This window comes from Ascaphus truei, chromosome 9, assembly GCF_040206685.1.
Source record: "Ascaphus truei isolate aAscTru1 chromosome 9, aAscTru1.hap1, whole genome shotgun sequence".
NCBI classification, from domain to species: domain Eukaryota; kingdom Metazoa; phylum Chordata; class Amphibia; order Anura; family Ascaphidae; genus Ascaphus; species Ascaphus truei.
Window position 1 is genome coordinate 61,114,575 of NC_134491.1, and position 19,714 is coordinate 61,134,288.

General features: G+C 47.5%; 1 protein-coding gene across 9 annotated transcripts in view; it reads left to right on the top strand.

The window, feature by feature from the left end:
- Nucleotides 1-6,799: 6,799 nt before the first annotated feature.
- LOC142503145 (membrane cofactor protein-like) overlaps nucleotides 6,800-19,714 on the top strand; it is a 78,220-nt gene continuing 65,305 nt past the window's right edge. For 5 of the 9 annotated variants that reach the window (XR_012803943.1, XM_075615207.1, XM_075615211.1 and 2 more), the window contains exons 1-5: nucleotides 6,800-7,000; nucleotides 9,328-9,420; nucleotides 13,650-13,841; nucleotides 14,260-14,356; nucleotides 14,692-14,771. Coding sequence is in view for 8 of the 9 variants with exons in the window: in XM_075615207.1 (XP_075471322.1) it covers nucleotides 6,862-7,000; nucleotides 9,328-9,420; nucleotides 13,650-13,841; nucleotides 14,260-14,356; nucleotides 14,692-14,771 (601 nt within the window). In the remaining variant the exon portion in view is untranslated. Of the gene's footprint in view, nucleotides 7,119-9,327; nucleotides 9,421-13,649; nucleotides 13,842-14,259; nucleotides 14,357-14,691; nucleotides 14,772-19,714 lie in introns of all 9 variants that reach the window. The other 4 variants (XM_075615212.1, XM_075615214.1, XM_075615215.1 and 1 more) reach the window with 4 other exon arrangements.

The following is a 19,714-nucleotide window of genomic DNA, read 5'->3' on the forward strand; positions in this document are numbered from 1 at the left end:
CTCCCCTCCCCCGTATCAAGCATCAGCCCCCCTCCCCCCCATCCCAGGCATCAGCCCCCCTCCCCCCATCCCAGGCATCAGCTCCCCTCCCCCCATTAGCCCCCCTTCTCCATCCCAGGCATCAGCCTCCCTTCCCCCCATTCCCAGGCATCAGCCCCCCCCCCCATTCCCAGGCATCAGTCCCCCCCCGTATCAGGCATCAGCCCCCGTTGCCCCCGGATCAGGCATCAGCCCCCGTCGCCCCCGTATCAGGCATCAGCCCCCGTCCCCCGCATCAGCCCCGTCTCCTAACCAGATCGCGACGGCTGAGAAAGAAAGGGAAGGAAGTGGCGGTGGCGGGCCTGGCAAGGGTTGGGAGGGGATGTGGGGGAGCGTGTCAGCGCATCAACTTCTGGTGCTGGAGGGGAGGAAGCGCGTCACACCACTGAAGCGAGCTGGGAGGAAGGGGAGCGCGCCACAGCCGGAGCGCGCTCCTTCCCTACCAAGTAAGGGAAGGGGGGCTTGAGGGGGTCTGTCGCGGGCAGCACAGGGAGTCCCGGCGGCCCTTATGTTGTGGTTACTCAATTCGCCACACTTTGACTCAAAATTCGCCACAAGTGGCGAAATGGCGAAGGGTTGCCTACCCTGGTTATAGGGCCTATATCTGTCTGAGCGACTCGATCCAAAAGATTTGCAGAGACAAATCTATAATCAATTCTTGTATAAATATTGTGAGGGGGAGAATAAAATGTATAGTCTCTTTGGTTTTTATTCTTAATGCGCCAAGCGTCCTCGAGTGTGAATTCTTTTGTGAGTTTCCTAAAACTTTTTTTAATTTGTTAAGTTCACTAGCTTTTGATTTAGTGACGAGGACTTGTCCAGATCGGGGTTCTGGGTCATATTATAATCTCCACCTAGTATTATATCCCCTGGGGGGCTCTCCCCAATTTTTTCTAGAATTGATTTCAGAAATGTAATTTGTTGATCAGTCGGAGCATATATATTCATTAAAGTTACCTTAACCCCCAACAGGAAATCCCTTACCATTATTAATCTGCCCTCCTTATCTCTTTTAATTTGTTCAATTTGAAATGGGACATCTTGTTTCCACAAAATAGCTACGGTTCTCCTCTTTTCTTCTTGGTAAAAGAATAGTAATATGCTAAGGGGTAGGTACTCTGAAAAGTGTTAGGTAGGTCATGGCTATTAAAATTAGTTTTCTGGAGAAACAAAATATCCGCCTGCATCTTCTTAAATTCTCTGAGGGCTAGTCTCCTTTTATTATTCGAGTTTAGTCCGTTTACATTTAGAGAGACTACTTTTATAGCTAATTGAGTAGTCATGGATTACATGTTAAGTCTAGTTCTCTGCTTATCGTATTGTGTGAAATGGAGTGTGCGTGTGTCCATGTCGTTACCTGGTCCCGATGACTTACTACGATCCTCTTTAAAGGAAAGGGGGTGCATCCTCTCTGTTGATCTATAGTGTTACTGGGGGGGCGGGAGGGGCGGGGGGGGGGGGGGCGGCGGAGAGCAACTTGGGAGGGGGAAAAGTTTAGGGAAAAAAAGAACAGAAAACAACAACAAAGGGGTTATGGGTGGGATGGACCTACTGTCCATCCTAAAACCTTTTAACTATTGGTCCTTCCCTGGACCAAAATAAAGGACTTAAAGAAGCCCAAATAGGGGTGGGGGGCACAAACCTCGAGGTTTTCGGGACCCCCCAAACTCTCGTTGAATAGGACTCCTTCATAGTCATTCCTCCAAACTTATGATCGTCTAAATTCCTGCCCCTTTTATGTAAAGAGGCTGGGAAACAGATATTTACCTTCGGTTCAATATAACAATCTAAACCTCTTATATGAAATATTTTCGCATTTCCTATAGAATTTAGTGCTTATCTCTATAATATATGGGGATATAGATTAGATCCTTAGTAAAATCGGTAGAATCTATTTATCAACAGAGATTTAACAAAAATAACTTTTGAGTCTATTAGACTCTCTAAGAATCTTGGTTCCCCTCCTAGGTCCGACGAACCTCAGAGAACCAGCGAAAATTTCAAAAAAGTTGCAGAGGAAGAAAGTTTGCCGGAAGACCATAAACTCTGATCCGCCAACCTCTTCCTCCATCTGACCAGTTTTTAACCGTGGAGACAGGACTGTTTGCTCCCTCCGGTCGGGTGGGCGGTCTCGGGAACCTCCGAATGTTCACCTCTTTCTCTTTGTTGTGAGTCTTCCGATGATCACTCGGGCCTCAGGGATCACTGCTGTTTCGCGGTTGGCTGTTCGTGTAGGCCAAGGGCTCCTAGGAAATTCTCTGCCTCTTTCGGGAATCTTAGCAAAACTTGTCTCCTGTCTTTGTTTACGACGAGTCAGAATGGGAAAGCCCATCTATAGCGGATATCATTATCTCTGAGGACCTCTGTGACTGGGCGGAGGCTTCTTCTTGAAATTGTAGATCTGGGATATCTGAATACTTGGAATTTTCAAATTCCAAGTATTCATGATTCCTGCAACCTCTTTTATTTTCTCTTTAGTGGCTTAATAGTGTCATTTTAATATTACTGTACTTGAACACTGATTGTTCGAGACAGATAACAGGTTAGTACTAGTGTTGTACTATTATTCAGTATCTCTCATTTTTATTAAACTATGATTAATATTATTACAGAAAGTTTGCAATAGAAAATAAGTTGTTTTGCAGCTCAGGAAGGAACTACAGTATAGTGATTATTTGATTGTTAGAACAACAGTGGTAAAAAAAAAAAAGTGCGATATCGTGTCATTGGGTCTTAGTCACACAGGGCTACAAATACTGTCTTCTACAAACGAAATAAGGAAACGAGGGATCATTCACCCCATGTAACAGTGCAGTCAAAACGCCAGCAAGATGTCATAATGTCACTAACCCAAAGGGTTAGGTGGAGAGGTTCACATGTGCCATATTTAAAAACCCTAAAAATATTATTCTTTGGCAAAAATAGGGTTGAATTGCCTTGGGCAACAATGAAAAGATTGAAGATTATCAGAGAGGTCAGATCTGTTCAGGTAAACACTGGGGCCTTACCCTCTAACTATGCCCACTTAGCAGGTACTGTACCTATTTTCAGGGCCGCCAACAGAAATCTTGGAGCCCAGGACAAATGAAAGGAGCAGCCCCCTTTCTCTCCCCCCCCCCCATAGCACACCTACCATGAATTATTTTTTTTAGGTATCTTTTACTTAAATGGCAGTGTTGCGAGCCCTATTTCACACCCCGGGAACCCCCCATTTTATATCTCGCGAGCCCCCTCTATTTCCGTCCCTTTTCCGATGTATTTCTCTCCGATCCGTCTCACCTCTCACTCTCCCCCCATCCATCAATTACCCCACTCTCACTCAATCCCTGCCCCACCGCCTCACATGTATTTCTCTCCCCTACTCCCTTTATTCATAATTTCCTCTCCCCCACTCTCTTCTCTCCCCTTCCGTCAATTACACTACTCTCACTTAATTTCCTGCCCCCTCACATAATTTACCCCACAAAATATATACCAAAAAAACACTCTCAATGCAAAACACTTCTCACCCCCAAATACATACAAACAATCCGCAACCCCCAAATATATACAAACCCCCTCAAATACATACAAAAAAAACCCACCTCCTCAATACATATAAAAAGACCCCACTCCCCCCTCCAATAGATATAAAAAGCCCCCCACAAAACATATATAAAAAAGTTGACATACCTTGGGGATGGTCGGTACCGGTGGCTGCGGGGTCCGGCGGCCAGTGGGGGGTCTGAGGAGCCGTCTGGCTGGGGAGGGCGCCGGGCGCGTTAAGGCCCGGGTCACGTGGGCCTGCCCGGGAACTGAAGCCGGTGATAGGACTCGGGCCGCGGAGGATGGTGGATGCCGGTAAGGGGGGGAGGGGAAACGAACCTATGAGGGCCTGGGACTGAGGGGTGGGGAAGGATGCCGGGTGGTAGGGCCTGGCTGGGGGAGCCGAGGGGATGCTGGTAGGGGACGGTGGGGGGGGGCTGAGGAGCATGGCTGGGGAATCGGGGAGAGCGCGGGTTAAGACCCGGCCACCCGAGCCCCTACTGCAGGCGGAGCCTGGAGGATGCCAGTAGGGGGGGAAGGGAAATGATCCTAGCAGGGTCTGGGACTGAGGGGTGGGGAAGGATGCCGGGTGGTAAGGCCTGGCTGGGAGAGCCGAGGGGATGACGGTAGGGGCCTGGGGACGGTGGGGGGGCTGAGGAGCGTGGCTGGGGACTCGGGGAAGGCACATTAAGGCCCGGCCGCTCGGGCCCCAGGTGCCACTGCAGACAGAGTGGCGAAGGAAGCCGGTAGGGCCTGGGGGGACCGAGGATGCACGTGGGGGGTCCGGGTAGTGCAGGCTGAAGCACGCCAGGACAGAGTGCCGGGAACCGGGAAGCTAGGACGGGATGGGGGGGTGAGGGAAGGTAGGACGGGGGGGGGGGCACAGTCAGACAGACAACACACAAGTGACACGACACTAGTACAGAGACAGACAAACACAGATGACAGAATATACTGTACACAGAAACACACATAACAGTAACGGTGATATAGTCAGACAGACAGTACACAGATAACAGTGTGTGAACCGAACACTATTTCAATAAGTAGCTGCACAGCCGTCAACATTCAAACACGTTTCTCCCGCCTGTGCAGTTGTTTATATTAGCTACTAGTCTGTCCCACTCCCTACCCATGAGAAAGGCCCTGATTGGATCTCCTCTCCTCAATTTTTGTTTTCTTCCTGACAGGCCATTTTTTTTCAGACACTTTTTTTTTCTGACACCGGCCTGGAGGCCCCCTGAGTCACCGGGCCCGGCACGCCAACCCCGGCAGACCCACCCTGCTGGCGGCCCTGCCTATTTTTACGTCCTGTACCTATTAAAACCAGGCGTACGTACGACACCTATTTCTGCCTGTGTGTGAGAGCCGATGCGCGCTCTACTTACTGACTGTGTGAGAGCCGATGCGCGCTCTACTTACTGACTGCTCCACTGAGCTCGGAATCTCCATCTTACAGCAGCTTGAAGACTGATTATTGATTTGAAAAATGATCTGTGTATTATAGTGAAGTTATCAAAACTTCTATTGGTATTCAGTAATATAAACAAATAGATGCAGAAATACAAGGAGTTTATTGATTACTTTATATTTTGCATATAATAAATGGTATGTGTTACTGGGCTTCCATAGAACGTAGTCGCCTGCGTGTAAGCACCTGTATCCCACTATGGCAAACACCGTGAAGTGGACCTATTTTGCGGTGTCCCTTGTTAGTAGGGTTTCTGGCAGAAAAGTTAAGACGTCAGCAAATCCCATGAGATTTTGCTGAACATTTTTCTCGATTTACCAAGGGTTTCTCCCATCATTTCTTAGTCCCAATGTCTGTCAAAATAACGTCACGTCACTCATATATTTATTATTAATAAGACATATGTCAGTTACATTTACCTAATGAACATATTACATGCCATTTATTCACTGTGAATAGAGATGTATTGTTGCTAATTGCACTTAATTGGACATGTTAATTGGCATTGGGTAATTTGCCTTACTGTTAACACAATACATCATTACTTTGCATATGTAATAGTGCTTCCCCCACCCGATCACAGATAGGGGCAATTACAGGGTGTATGGTGCATATACCTGCTGGCAACAGGAGGGCTGAGTCGTCCGCCGATGGTAGTGGGGACACAGGATCAGGCTTCTGGGGTTCATACCCCACATATCTCTCTAGCAGTGCAGCGCCTCCATCTGCAGTAGGCTCCAGGAACTGAAGGTGATCTCCCACAGTAAAACTTATTACCTCTCCCCCCCCAGTAAAGTCACGCACCAGGCAGGAGGTATATTGCAAACAGGAATGGGTTTATTACTATACTCTGCAGTAACAGGAACAAGGCAGGATCTGCCCAATACAGTCTCTCGGGATTCACCGGATGATGGATCCTGGACCGTCACCACTGGCCAGAGGCACCCGCAGCCGTCCTAGCTCTTCCCCACCTCCCTATCAGAGGCAGGGGTATGGTCCACACTCACTTTACCCCGGAGGGAAGAGCACATGGGAAGGCCCCAATCTCAGGCTCCCAGTAGTGTGACCTACTGTACCTTCCTCAGAGGGGGAAGGAACTCCTCACTTTAGGGCGGTCCTGCCCTTAAGTAGAGCCAGGAGGCGGGCTCCCCGTTGTCCCAGCTACAACAGGATGTACCACCCTCTGCTGTCACTCAAGTGCAGTACCAAAAGGAAGGGGGAACCCCCATACCAATTACTGGCAACCTGATTGTACCAGGGTTTACTGCCAGCCCAAGGGCAGGATAGTAGCCATCAGGTGACCTGGCTACACATATTTATTAGATATTGTCAATAACAAGTCCCGCATTAATTAACGTATTCCATGTCAATGGGTCAATTTTCCTTCATTAAAAAAAATATATATACTGTATTAACCGTGACATATATTTGCTTCATTTACATTTATTTACACGTCTCTTTATCAACATATTTATTGTCATTGGGTCACATTTACACTTAACCCCTGTACTACCAGGCCACAGTGCATTGGTGGCTCCTCTCACTCAAGGGGTTAATTAACAGTGTAATTGAGCTAGTAATAATTGACATAGTAATAGTGATAGGGTCTCAAATAACATAATAACTGATAGTGATCATTTGTTATTGGGTCCCATTTCCCCTTATTAACATAAGAAAATTATAATAATAACGGTCATTGGTTCTCTTTCCCTCATTAACATTGGAAGTCACGTGTCACTTCTCGCGGGTTCCGCGGGGTCAAGTCCGTCGGTAAAGTGGGTGGAGCTACGAGCTTCCTGAAGCCCTAGTAACCGCCCAGTAACTCAATGTCTCCGGGACTGGGTGTGCGCCATATTTATAGCGCCCGGGCTCGGCGGGGGCGCGGACAGGGCACCATATTGAAGACGCCCGGGACTGAAACCGGCGGGAGACATGTAATAAAGAGCCGAGCGCCGCTGGGCGGAGGTGAGAAGCGCTGACATCGCGGGTGTGAGGGCTGAGGGACCCGAGTGACAGGGAGCGGCGGTGTAACCTCATGTTGGCCCTAAATACAGGAGTCCCGCCCTATTGGTGGCCGTCTCAGGTATAGTGTGGGGGGGGGGGGGGACTCGCCCAAGAAGAAGCCCATTGAGCTCACCTTGGTTTATTACGTTTTTAAAGAGAGGGGTCCCCCACCCTGGAATGGGTCCCAAGTACAGGGAAGGAGCCCCCACTTGTTCTACATAGACTATCCCAGTAATGGTTTTGTCTGCCCTATTAAACTCCCCCCAAAGAAGGGATCCCCCGTGCCCTATTAAAACCCCTAAAGAGAGGGAGTCCCACGTGCATGTTTCTTTACTAATATAAGGATACAAAGCTGCTGATGTAGGCTGCGTCCATAGAGAGGGGAGCAGTGCTGAACCGCGCTGACACTGAGGCTGCGATTTCATGCACATGCAGTTGAGCCAGCGGGTGCGATCGGGAGGCGTGAGGAGGCGGGACAGTGACGTCGCTGGGCCAATAGCCCGCGACGCACTGACATCACCTTCACGGCGCTGACGTCACAGCGCCGTGACGTTGACGCTGCTTCGTGCTCATTGGATGTTTTTAGCCGACAGCGCGCTGAAAAACAGCTTTGCCCGTCGGCTGAAAAATCCAACTCCTCAGCACGCCTGCGGACGCTCGCGGGAGCCCCCTCTCAAGACATCCTCATTAAGGATGCCGGGGCTCAGCGCGGAGCGTCAGCACGACTCCGTGCTGCTTGTCCTTCTATGGACGCAGCCTAAGGCTGAATGAATGAAGCAGTCATTGTGTTAGTAACACCATAAGGATTTTTACACATTTATAACAGGAGCACCAAACTATTGCCAGCTTAGGTAAGAATGTAGATGTATACATTCCCACATTTGTTACATATACAAATAAGAAGAAAAAAGGGGGGGGGGTGTATTGCTGCTTTAGGCTAACTATATCGCACACCTATATACATTTACAGGAGTAATAATTCTCATAGAAGTACATCATGTTTTAATAGATAATGAGCACAATATTTATAAAAAATAATTGGAGCAAATTTTAAATAAATATAGAAAAACATACTAGCGAGATATGTGCCAAATATAATAAGGATCCTATCTTTAGGGCTAGTTTGTTTACCTTTCAATCTATCCAATTTCAACAGGGCACTAGACCACTAGGAGACATAACCACGTCTCGTATATTTCAAGGGTCATGTATTCCAAAATAGCGATGTGCATTGGTCAACAACTGATGCTCCTGCTGACAAAAGATCTTATCTCTATTTGGAGGTAGAGGATTTACCAGAAACCTTGTCCTGTTATTGAGATGATTAAACCAGAGGTGCTCAAGCCCCCCCACCCCCCAACAGGTCAGGTTTTTATGATATCCCAACTGAGCCTCTGAGGAGCCACCTGTGCTGAAGCTTGAATATCCTTAAAACCTGGCCTTTTGGGGAGGGGGCTCTGTAATTGGCTTCCGTAATTGGCTTTTTCCTAAAGCCACCAGTAATTGAGAAGAAGTTGTCACTATCCTTCTCTAGATGGGCAACCTCTCTAGACTCTGTATCCTTCCATGCGTACTGTATATGAGAAGAGCCAGACAAAGCATTGTAAGGGGGATACTCCTGGTGAAGCAGAGTTGGGTTTTCTAAGGACAATTTTACCTCCCAATGGAGGTGAACATTAAACGTTGTATATTGCATACGTCCTGTTATCAAATGTAAGGATACTCTTTACAGCACAGATAAGGCAGCTTTTTGAGGTGTTGGGGCTTGAAGCTCAAACATTGTCTTATTGCCTCTCGTCTGACTATTAACTGAATTTAAAGTACTATTGGCATTTTTTTTGTTATATGACAAATTAATTGTAGGATTTTTTTTAGGACTGGCGTGGGCTTTTGTTGCTGATGGAAAATGTATTTTGACTGACAGATTTTATTTTCTGAATATGTATGAAGTTTTCAGTTTATTGCTGCATTACATGGTGATGCTGTGTAGAATCTATATACTCTCAGCCTCCATCATCACCTTCTTATAGACCTTAAAGCTTTCACCAAGTCATAACGATCTTTGCTTTTGAAATGATTTTGCGAGGTACTCTCCTCCCAGCCCTGTAACTAGGAACCAACTGGCATTCACCAAACTACAATAAGAAATGCTGTTGGTGTTTAGAAAAGGTTTGACACTGATTACATTATTATGTCATTGGGTTGGTTGTCATTGGTCTTTGGAGAAGAATCTTTGCTAGTATTTGGACCAGTCCGTCACTTTCAGTCTTGTCGTCCCTCTCCTGCAGGATTCATTATGATGTCCCCACTGTCCCACTCCGTCACAAGCCACTGTGCATTTGTCCTCCTATACTTCGTGGCTCTCATCTCTGGTACTAGCGGTAAGTCAAATATTGCTGTTGCCTGTGCATTTCTCTGGGAGCGGGGTATTAATTACCTGAACCAGGGGGTCGTTTCAAGTAGCTCTGCCCCCCCCCCTGATTTCTCAGATATTACTCCTGCTTGAGGGTTGGGACAGGAAAAGTTTCCTCCTAGACAGAAAATATCTGTCCTGCTCGATCCACGGCAGCCAATAAAAAGCTGCACCATTAACTCTGCAGATTTCTATTAGTGATCCAATGGCCATGTTTGTAATTTTGTCATATTTCGGGAACATGGGGTCACCGGATGTCAGGTTTTTTTTGTGGGGGTTTGAGAGAGGGGTTTCTATAACGCTTAGAGTGCCTTGGCCCCTTCAGCACTCCTGGTCACCTGATCATTCCGTCACTGATCATGGAACGTAAGGGGAGGAGTCTTGTTCCTGTAAGATAGCGTTGGACGCAATCACCCCTAGGAAATTAGCAAGTAGATTGAGTGGCCACCAACAGGTCAGGTTTTAAGGATATCCCTGCTTCAGCACAGGTGGCACAGTCGATGACTGAAAATTCAGCATTAGAGATAAATACAATAAGGGGAACTCACTCAGATGTGCTGCTTATGAATTGCCTTGGTTTAATGCGTTCATCAGTGATAAAGAAGAAATAGATTGTTTAGTTAAGTCTCCAAATCCAGAGGCATACAAAGGCAGAGACAGATTGCTATAGACAGAAACCCTCAAGCAATGTTTTAAGGCCCCATGCCTCTTTGTCAAGCTTGCTGTTTTAAATTTAGACTGATTTACTTCTGTTTAATTATGAATGTTAATTATGAGTGCAGGTCCAACCCTGGATGGTTTTTCTATACTATTGTACCAGTGCAGTGTTGGTACTGGACCTTTGCACCTACGCCGTATGGAATAACTGTAGGCGATTGTTGTCTCTAAAATAAATTGTGTGTGTATTTATTTTATTCTCCAACCTCTGAGCTACCTGTGCTGAAGCAGGAATATTCTTAAAACCTAACTTGGTGGTGGTCCTTGAGACCTGGAGTTGGCCACCCCTGAAGTAAATTCTGTTTCAACTACTGGCATTGGGGCGTCTGGATTGCCGGCTCCAGTGACGTAGTAGTCATGTCAAGCAGCACCCAAAGAGTTAAACCAGCATCATGGTTTTGTCCTGGGAAACACATGCGCACACACGAGTACTTCGTCGCAATGTCACATCGTCATTTGTTACATACTGTACTGTATGCTCTACAGAGGTTCTGCTCTTCTCGCTAATGTCAGCCTGGGACACACAGCCTTTTCTGTATATTAAGGGGTCGCCCTCCAGTTATAGAGCACACACAGCCATTGCTCATCAAGGAGACATCCTTTCCCATAGGGCATGAGATAGTGTATTCATGTGATAGGACGACTGATTACTATGACATCCCTGGCAAGAGCAGAACTATAACGTGCTTGGACACCACCACATGGTCAGAAATCCCCGTGTTCTGCGAACGAAAGAGTTTATTCTGGTGTAATACAAGTTACGCACAAGAAAAATGTACAGTGGCGGCCGCCTTTAGCCTCCTGCGGCCTTTTCCCCGCAATTAAAAAAATCGCGGGCTGATGCGGGCCGTTTTCGGCAGTTTTGGGCGCCTGCCGGCATTTTCATTGTGTAGCGCTAAGCGCTTTCATTGTCTAGCGCTATTAGCGCTATCAGGCAATATCGGGCTGCGCGGACAAGGCCTGTGAGAGACGGAAAACATCCCCGAATTTTTTCGGGGATGTTGGAGATTAAAAGGGGCCGCGACAGTATTGTACTGTAACACAGACCTCAAGGTTCTATAAGGGAGATGGGCTGAATAAAGGAAGGGGAATATGCTTCTATACCCTGAAACTGGAGGTAGAGTATAGAGGCCTCCCAGTGGTGGAATATAAAACCACTAGACATAAACCCAAGGTGATTGTAAATATGAAAGAGAGGCGTGGATCTAATAGCATCAGTTGTGCGCTCTATACCTTATTTTTGATATTGTAACAATTGCTCTGTGCGGTTTGTAATTATAATTTCCAGTGTAATCTAATTAATTGTATTTTTAAAAAAAAATGTGTAGCTCTTCCATACTGTGCTTTTCCTAGTTTGTGAGTAATCGCCAGGGCCGCCAACAGGGGGGGACAAAGGATACTGGCGTCCCAGGCCCTGTGAGTCAGGGGGGTCCGGCCGCCCGGGCCCCCTGCTCGGCCAAGCGCCAGTTAATTACATTTAAGAAAAATTGAAAAAAATGGCGGGGATTCCCATGGTCCCGGCGCGCATGCACAGGGCAAGCAAGGTGTCATGGGCCCGCTGTCTGTTCCCCCCAGCATCCCAGCCCCCCCCCCCCCCCGCTCCCCACGTGAGACGGAGGAGGAAACACCAAAACAAGCCCCACGCGCGCAACCCAGCCCCCCTGCTCCCCACATGGGATGGAGGGGGAAGCACCAACACCAGCCCCTCCGCTCCCCACGTGGGACGGAGGGGGAAGCGCCAACACCAGCCCCGCGCCCAACTTGATACAGAGGGGGAAGCGCCAACCCAGCTTCCCCCCCCCGCGCACCTCCTGCCCCAGCACGCCTCGCCCCCCCAGCCGCCAACCTCCCGCGCCGCCCACCTCCCGCGCCCCCCTACCGCCCCTGGCAGCTTCCTGAGAGATCGGGGGCAGGGGGGGGGGAGTGTCTGGCGGCAAGGAAGCAGCACCCACCGGTATAGGTAAGTCACTCAACCAACATTGTCACCCAGTCACCCACCCAGTCACTGTCACCCACCCAATGACTGTCACACAGTCACCCACCCAGTCACTCACTCACCCACCCTGTCACCCAGGTAGGCAGTCACCTATCTTTTGTTGAAAATATAAAAATAAACAGGTTGCATTGTTATGTTTTTTTCTGTATCACAATAAGAAAACAGTTAAGTAAAAGTTGCGCGCTAAAAAATATTTTTTCGTGGTAGGTGCGCTATGGGTTTGGGGAGGGGGGTGCCCTATAGAGGCGGGCGGGACCTGCTCCTTTCATTTGTCCTGGGCCCCATGATTTCTGTTGGCGGCCCTGGTAATCGCTCCCGTGTTTATTTGATGCTGTGCTGTGTTCTATATACAGAACAGTGTTATTTGTGAGCGCCTGTTTCATTTCAACAACTGCAGCACACTTTTGCAGAACAAATATGGACGTTCTCATTCTATATAAAACCTAGCGTAATGCCTGTAGTGCGATCATGGAATATTGTGCTCTGTTGCATGGCCTCTTGCAATGAGGGGTTTACATTTTTTGATGTACAGTATACATAAGCTACATTTTGCAGAAAGTGAAGTGTTGTGGTTTACAGTAATTCCCCATATCCCCATATGAGTTTGATGTTGTGCAAGCCGCTTTATCTTCCTGGGACAAACCTTAATTGCAACAGTGTTATCTCACTCTGTGTTATAGAACAGAGAGGGGCGGCTGCCCAGGTTCTAGAGACAAACTTATTATACAATTATAGACAAACGGCCAATAAATGGGAAAATGAAATTTTTGGCTTATTTTTATAAAGTGCTAAACGTCAGTAAGTGAAGAAGTAGAGATAATTAAGGAGATGTTCTTTTGAAGTGGACGAAGCCGGTTTCAATCCCAGTGTCAGCTTTCCATTTCATCTTGGGAAAGTTGCTCAGTTTAGATTGCAAGCTCTGTGGTGCAGGAATGCCTTATGCTTGAAAGATTCTGTGTACAGCAACGTATATGGTCAGTGCTATGTAAGAGAAAATATATAATGGTGAGAAAATGGTAAACCTAGGAAGTAGGGAATAAGTGCCAGTGTAATTTACAATATACACAAACACCACAATAGACTTGTAGATGTGTTTTTGTGCGGTTTGTAAACGGTATCTCTACTCTCCTGAACTTTGTGCCATGTTTCCTCTTTTTAGAAGCCAAGCTTTGATAAATAAGATGTATGGGATAAATTAAAATGGCCACCAGAGATTAGATTACAAAGCACAAAAACCAAACAGATCTCTAGGGTTTACTGAGAAATAAGTACATATTTAAAGAAAAGTTAACCCTAAATGCATTTGGAAGGTGTTTGCAATGCAGTGCACATCCTTCTGGCAGCCGAGGGGCTAAGTGTGGGCGGGGGGGGGGGAGGGGGTTAGGAATGCACGTTGCAGATGTACCGAAAACTCTGAATCCCTATGTCGTGGGTGAGTAAATGTTTCAGGAACGGATGTTTTTCACTTTATTTTTTTCATACAGGTGACTGCCCATCACCTCCCAGACTTCAATACGCGGAGCTGAAAGCAGCATTTGTGTCTCAGACCATCTTCCTTCCTGGTTCGAGTGTGGAATACACTTGCCGTCCCGGCTACATACGTGTCCCCGGGGCTAAAACCGCTATCACTTGCTTGGCCAGCTCCACTTGGACAGCAGCAGAAGTGTTCTGTGCACGTAAGCAGGTTTTGTTTGTGCTGTTTCTCTCTCGTTCAGTCCTTCCTTTTTTCCCGCTCTCTTTGTGGAGCCTCAGACAAGGCAATTACCGACTTTTTATGTTTATTGGGTTCTGGGAAGAGTCCCCCATGTAGGACCAAAGTGATCTAATGACCATGACCTGTTCAATGGGTAAGAGTCAGTGCTGTTTGATACGTTACCTGTTGACACAAAAGTGTTAATTTGACCAAACGTCTTCCTTTTACTTTCCAAACTTTCCTCCTATGGAAGGTAATTATAACGCTTTCATTAATGTGAAAGCACAGTGTGCAAAATGTATGACAGGTTTGGCCAGGACTGGGGTTATTAGGTGTGAAACACGGGGTGCTCGTGCTGTAATTATTGGGCTTTGCATTAACTTGTCTTTTCTCCTTTGCAGGGAGATCATGCGGGAGTCCCGGTGCAATAGACAATGGAGATTTTGATGTACCAGACCTTTTACTTGGCTCAAGAGCAACATATTTCTGTAATGATGGGTGAGTCTTGTGCCCGGCCGTGATCTAGCTGGGGGTGTGGCACAGTCACAGGAAATTTGAGGAAGTGTTTCTTCATGGAAAGAGTAGTAGATTCATGGAACAGCCTCAACCGAGGTGGTAAAGGATAATGCAGTAATGGAGTTTAAAAATGCTTGGGACAGACACACGCTATTGTAAATATGAAAAAGCCATAGATCAAATGTGGGCCTGAAGTTTTACAGCAGATGGGAGAATGGGCGGACTAGGTGGGCAAAGTGGTTCTTATCTGTCATAATTTTCTATGTTTTTTCTCAATGCAGAATTAAGTGTGCGCCATTTGTTCCCCCGTTCTTTAGGTTCAGGCTATTGTCTAAAAGGAATTATAGAGATTGTCAACCAGATGGAACTTGGAGTAACGCTGTCCCTGCGTGTGAAGGTCAGTTATTCTAATGCAAGCATGTCAAACTCAAAGGCTAACACGGGCCAAATAAACAAGGTTTAAGTTTAGGTGGGCCGCAAAAAAACAAAAACTTCAATTTTCATAGAAACGTAGGTTTATTTCGAAAAGTACACTATAAAAAAAAAAGAACAAGAACAACGATAAAATTAATGTTTTCTTCCTGACACTTGGCATCTCTGACTCTCTCTCTCAGACTCTCTCTCACTCTCTCTCAGACTCTCTCTCTCTCTCTCTCTCAGACTCTCTCTCTCTCTGACTCTCTCTCTGACTCTCTCTCTCTCTCTCTCTGACTCTCTCTCAGATTCTCTCTCTCTCTCAGACTGTCTCTCTCAGACTCTCACTCGCAGACTCTCTCTCTCTCAGACTCTCTCTCTCTCAGACTCTCTCTCAGACTCTCTCTCTCTCAGACTCTCTCTCTCTCTCTCTCTCAGACTCTCTCTCTCTCTCTCTCTCAGACTCTCTCTCTCTCAGACTCTCTCTCTCAGACTCTCTCTCAGACTGTGTCTCTCTCTCAGACTGTCTCTCTCTCTCTCTCAGACTCTCTCTCGCTCTCTCTCAGACTCTCTCTCTCTCAGACTCTCTCTCTCAGACTCTCTCTCTCCCAGACTCTCTCTCTCTCAGACTCTCTCTCTCTCAGACTCTCTCTCTCTCAGACTCTCTCTCTCTCTCTCAGACTCTCTCTCTCAGACTCTCTCTCTCAGACTCTCTCTCTCTCACAGACTCTCTGACTCACTCTCTCTCTCAGACACACTCTCTCAGACACTCTCTCTCTCAGACACACTCTCTCTCTCTTAGACACACTCTCTCTCTCAGACACACTCTCTCTCTCAGACACACACTCTCTCTCAGACACATTCTCTCTCTCAGACACACACTCTCTCTCTCAGACACTCTCTCTCTCTCTCAGACACACTCTCTCAGACACACTCTTTCTCTTTCTCAGACACACTCTCTCTCTCTCTCTCTCAGACACACTCTCAGACACACTCTCTCTCTCAGACACACACACTCTCTCTGACACACTCTCTCTCTCTCAGACACACTCTCTCTCTCTCTCAGACACACTCTCTCTCTCTCAGACACACTCTCTCTCTCTCTCAGACACACACTCTCTCTCTCACTCAGGCACACTCTCTCTCTCAGACACTCTCTCTCTCAGACACTCTCTCTCTCAGACACTCTCTCAGACACTCTCTCTCTCTCTCAGACACTCTCTCAGACACTCTCTCTCTCTCTCTCAGACACACTATCTCGCTCTCTCTGACACTCTCTCTCTCTCAGACACACTCTCTCTCTCTCTCAGACACACTCTCTCTCTCTCTCTCTCAGACACACTCTCTCTCAGACACACTCTCTCTCTCTCAGACACACACTCTCTCTCTCAGACACACAAAATCAAATCAAATCATATCAACTTTATTGGCATGACGAAAGAACATTTCAGTATTGCCAAAGCGTGAATAATAGGGGGTGGGGGACAATAATTACACGAATACTAGGGGTAGGGTATAATGATTGCAGGGTATATGGGTAACAGTTTCACACAGGGGTGTGGGGGTTAGTGGACGTCTCTCAGCTTGTGGCAGGTGCTGATATAGTGTGCAGCCAGTTCTGCTGTGGTTTCATCTTCTCCCAGGAGGATCGCTATTTTTTGGTTCTCTTCTGTATTATTAAAGTTCTGGATAACAGCAGTGAGTTTCTCTAGGTGGGCACTCCTCACTTCAGAGTATTGTGTGCAACGCAACAGGAAGTGAGTTTCATCTTCGACCTCTCCTAGCTCACATCTTTGGCACAGTCTCATCTCCCGGGGCTTCCAGTTCTGTCTGTGCCTGCCTGTTTCTATTTCTAGGCTGTGGGCACTTATTCTGTACTGGCTCAGGGTCTGTCTCTGTTTTGGGTCTTTTACCTTCAGTAGGTAGGGTGCCAGAGTGTATTCTCTCTGTAGGCTGTGGTAGGTCTCCAGCTTCTTTGAACGTTGGATATCATTTTCCCATCTTGTCACATACTGCTTCTTCATTTCGTTGGCGATTGAGTTGATTTCTTTTTTCGGCAGGTTGTTAATCTGTGTGGGGTTTTGTCCTTGGAGTGAGAGGACAAGTTGTTTGATGGCACAGGGTTTAGTGAGGAGGTCCTGGCTTCGCATTGCTCTGTAGCAGTAAGACTGTGGGTGGCTGGTGTTTAGGTGAGCCCAGAATGTCAGTGCTCTCTTCTGTACCGTGAGCAGTAGAGGAAAGCGGCCCAGCTCAGCCCGGCATGCATTGTTTGATGTACTCCTGTGTACTTGGAGAAGGTATTTGCAGAATTCCAGATGCAGTATTTCTGTTGGGCTGGTATCCCATTTTGTGGAGTCTCGGTACGTTACAGGGCCCCACACCTTGCTGCCATACAGAACACTCTCTCTCTCTCTCTCTCTCTCTCAGACAGACACTCTCTCTCTCAGACAGACACGCTCTCTCAAACAGACACTCTCTCTCAAACAGACACTCTCTCTCTCAGACACTCTCTCTCTCTCAGACACTCTCTCTCTCTCTCAGACTCTCTCTCTCTCTCTCAGACTCTCTCTCTCTCTCTCCCAGACTCTCTCTCACTCTCAGACTCTCTCTCAGACTCTCTCTCTCTCTTAGACTCTCTCTCTCTCAGACTCTCTCTCTCAGACTCTCTCTCTCTCAGACTCTCTCTCTGTCAGACTCTCTCTCTCTCTCTCAGACTCTCTCTCTCAGACTCTCACTCTCTCTCTCTGACGCACTCTCTCTCTCAGACACACTCTCTTTCTCAGACACACTCTCTCTCAGACACACTCTCTCTCAGACACACTCTTTCTCAGACACACTCTCTCAGACACACTCTCTCTCTCAGACACACTCTCTCTCAGACACACACTCTCTCTCAGACACACTCTCTCTCTCAGACACACTCTCTCTCTCAGACACACTCTCTCTCTCAGACACATTCTCTCTCTCAGACACACACTCTCTCAGACACATTCTCTCTCAGACACACACTCTCTCTCTCAGACACTCTCTCACTCTCTCTCAGACACACTCTCTCTCTCAGACACACTCTCTCTCTCTCAGACACACTCTCTCTCTTTCTCAGACACACTCTCTCTCTCAGACACACTCTCTCTCTCTCTCTCTCTCTGACACACTCTCTCTCTCTCTCAGACACACTCTCTCTCTCTCAGACACACTCTCTCTCAGACACACTCTCTCGCTCTCTCTGACACACTCTCTCTCTCTCTCAGACACACTCTCTCTCTCTCTCTCTCTCTCAGACACACTCTCTGTCTCTCAGACACACTCTCTCTCTCTCAGACACACACACTCTCAGACAGACACTCTCTCTCTCAGACAGACTCTCTCTCAGACAGACACTCTCTCTCAGACACTCTCTCTCTCTCAGACACTCTCTCTCTCAGACACTCTCTCTCAGACACTCTCTTTCAGACAGGCACTCTCAGACAGACACTCTCTCTCTCACTCTCAGACACACTCTCTCTCTCTCAGACACACTCTCTCTCTCAGACACACACTCTTTCTCTCAGACACACACTCTCTCTCTCTCAGACACACTCTCTCTCTTTCTCAGACACACTCTCTCTCAGACACACTCTCTCTCTCTCAGACACACACTCTCTCTCTCTGACACACTCTCTCTCTCTCAGACACACTCTATCTCTCTCAGACACACTCTCTCTCTCTCAGACACACTCTCTCTCTCAGACACACACTGTCTCTCTCTCTCTCAGACACACACACTCTCTCTCAGACAGACACTCTCTCTCAGACAGACACTCTCTCTCAGACAGACACTCTCTCTCAGACAGACACTCTCTCAGACACTCTTTCAGACAGACACTCTCTCTCAGACAGACACTCTCTCTCACTCTCAGACACACTCTCTCAGACACACTCTCTCTCTTTCTTAGACACACACTCTCTCTCTCAGACACACTCTCTCTCTCTCAGACACACTCTCTATCTCTCTCAGACACACTCTCTTTCTCTCAGACACACTCTCTCTCTCAGACACACTCTCTCAGACACACTCTCTCTCTCTCAGACTCTCTCTCAGACACTCTCTCAGACACACTCTCTCGCTCTCTCTGACACACTCTCTCTCTCTCTCTCAGACACACTCTCTCTCTCTCAGACACACTCTCTCTCAGACACACACACTCTCTCTCAGACAGACACTCTCTCTCAGACAGACACTCTCTCTCAGACAGACACTCTCTCAGACACTCTCTCTCTCTCAGACACTCTCTCAGACACTCTCTCTCTCAGATTCTCTCTTTCAGACAGACACTCTCTCTCAGACAGACACTCTCTCTCACTCTCAGACACACTCTCTCACTCTCAGACACACTCTCTCTCTCTCAGACACACTGTCTCTCTCTCAGACACACACTCTCTCTCTCAGACACATACTCTCTCTCTCTCAGACACACACTCTCTCTCAGACACACACTCTCTCTCTCAGACACACACTCTCTCTCAGACACACACACTCTCTCTCAGACAGACACTCTCTCTTTCAGACAGACACTCTCTCTCAGACAGACTCTCTCTCAGACACACTCTCTCTCTCTGACACACACTCTCTCAGACACTCTCTCTCTCTCTCACAGACACACTCTCTCTCTCTCTCTGACACACTCTCTCTCTCAGACACACTCTCTCTCTCTCAGACACACTCTCTCTCTCTCTCTCTCAGACACACTCTCTCAGACACACACTCTTTCTCTCTCTCTCTCTCTCTCAGACACACTCTCTCTCTCAGACTCTCTCTCTCAGACACTCTCTCTCTCAGACACACTCTCTCTCAGACACACTCTCTCTCAGACACACTCTCTCTCAGACACACTCTCTCGCTCTCTCTGACACACTCTCTCTCTCTCAGACACACACTCTCTCTCT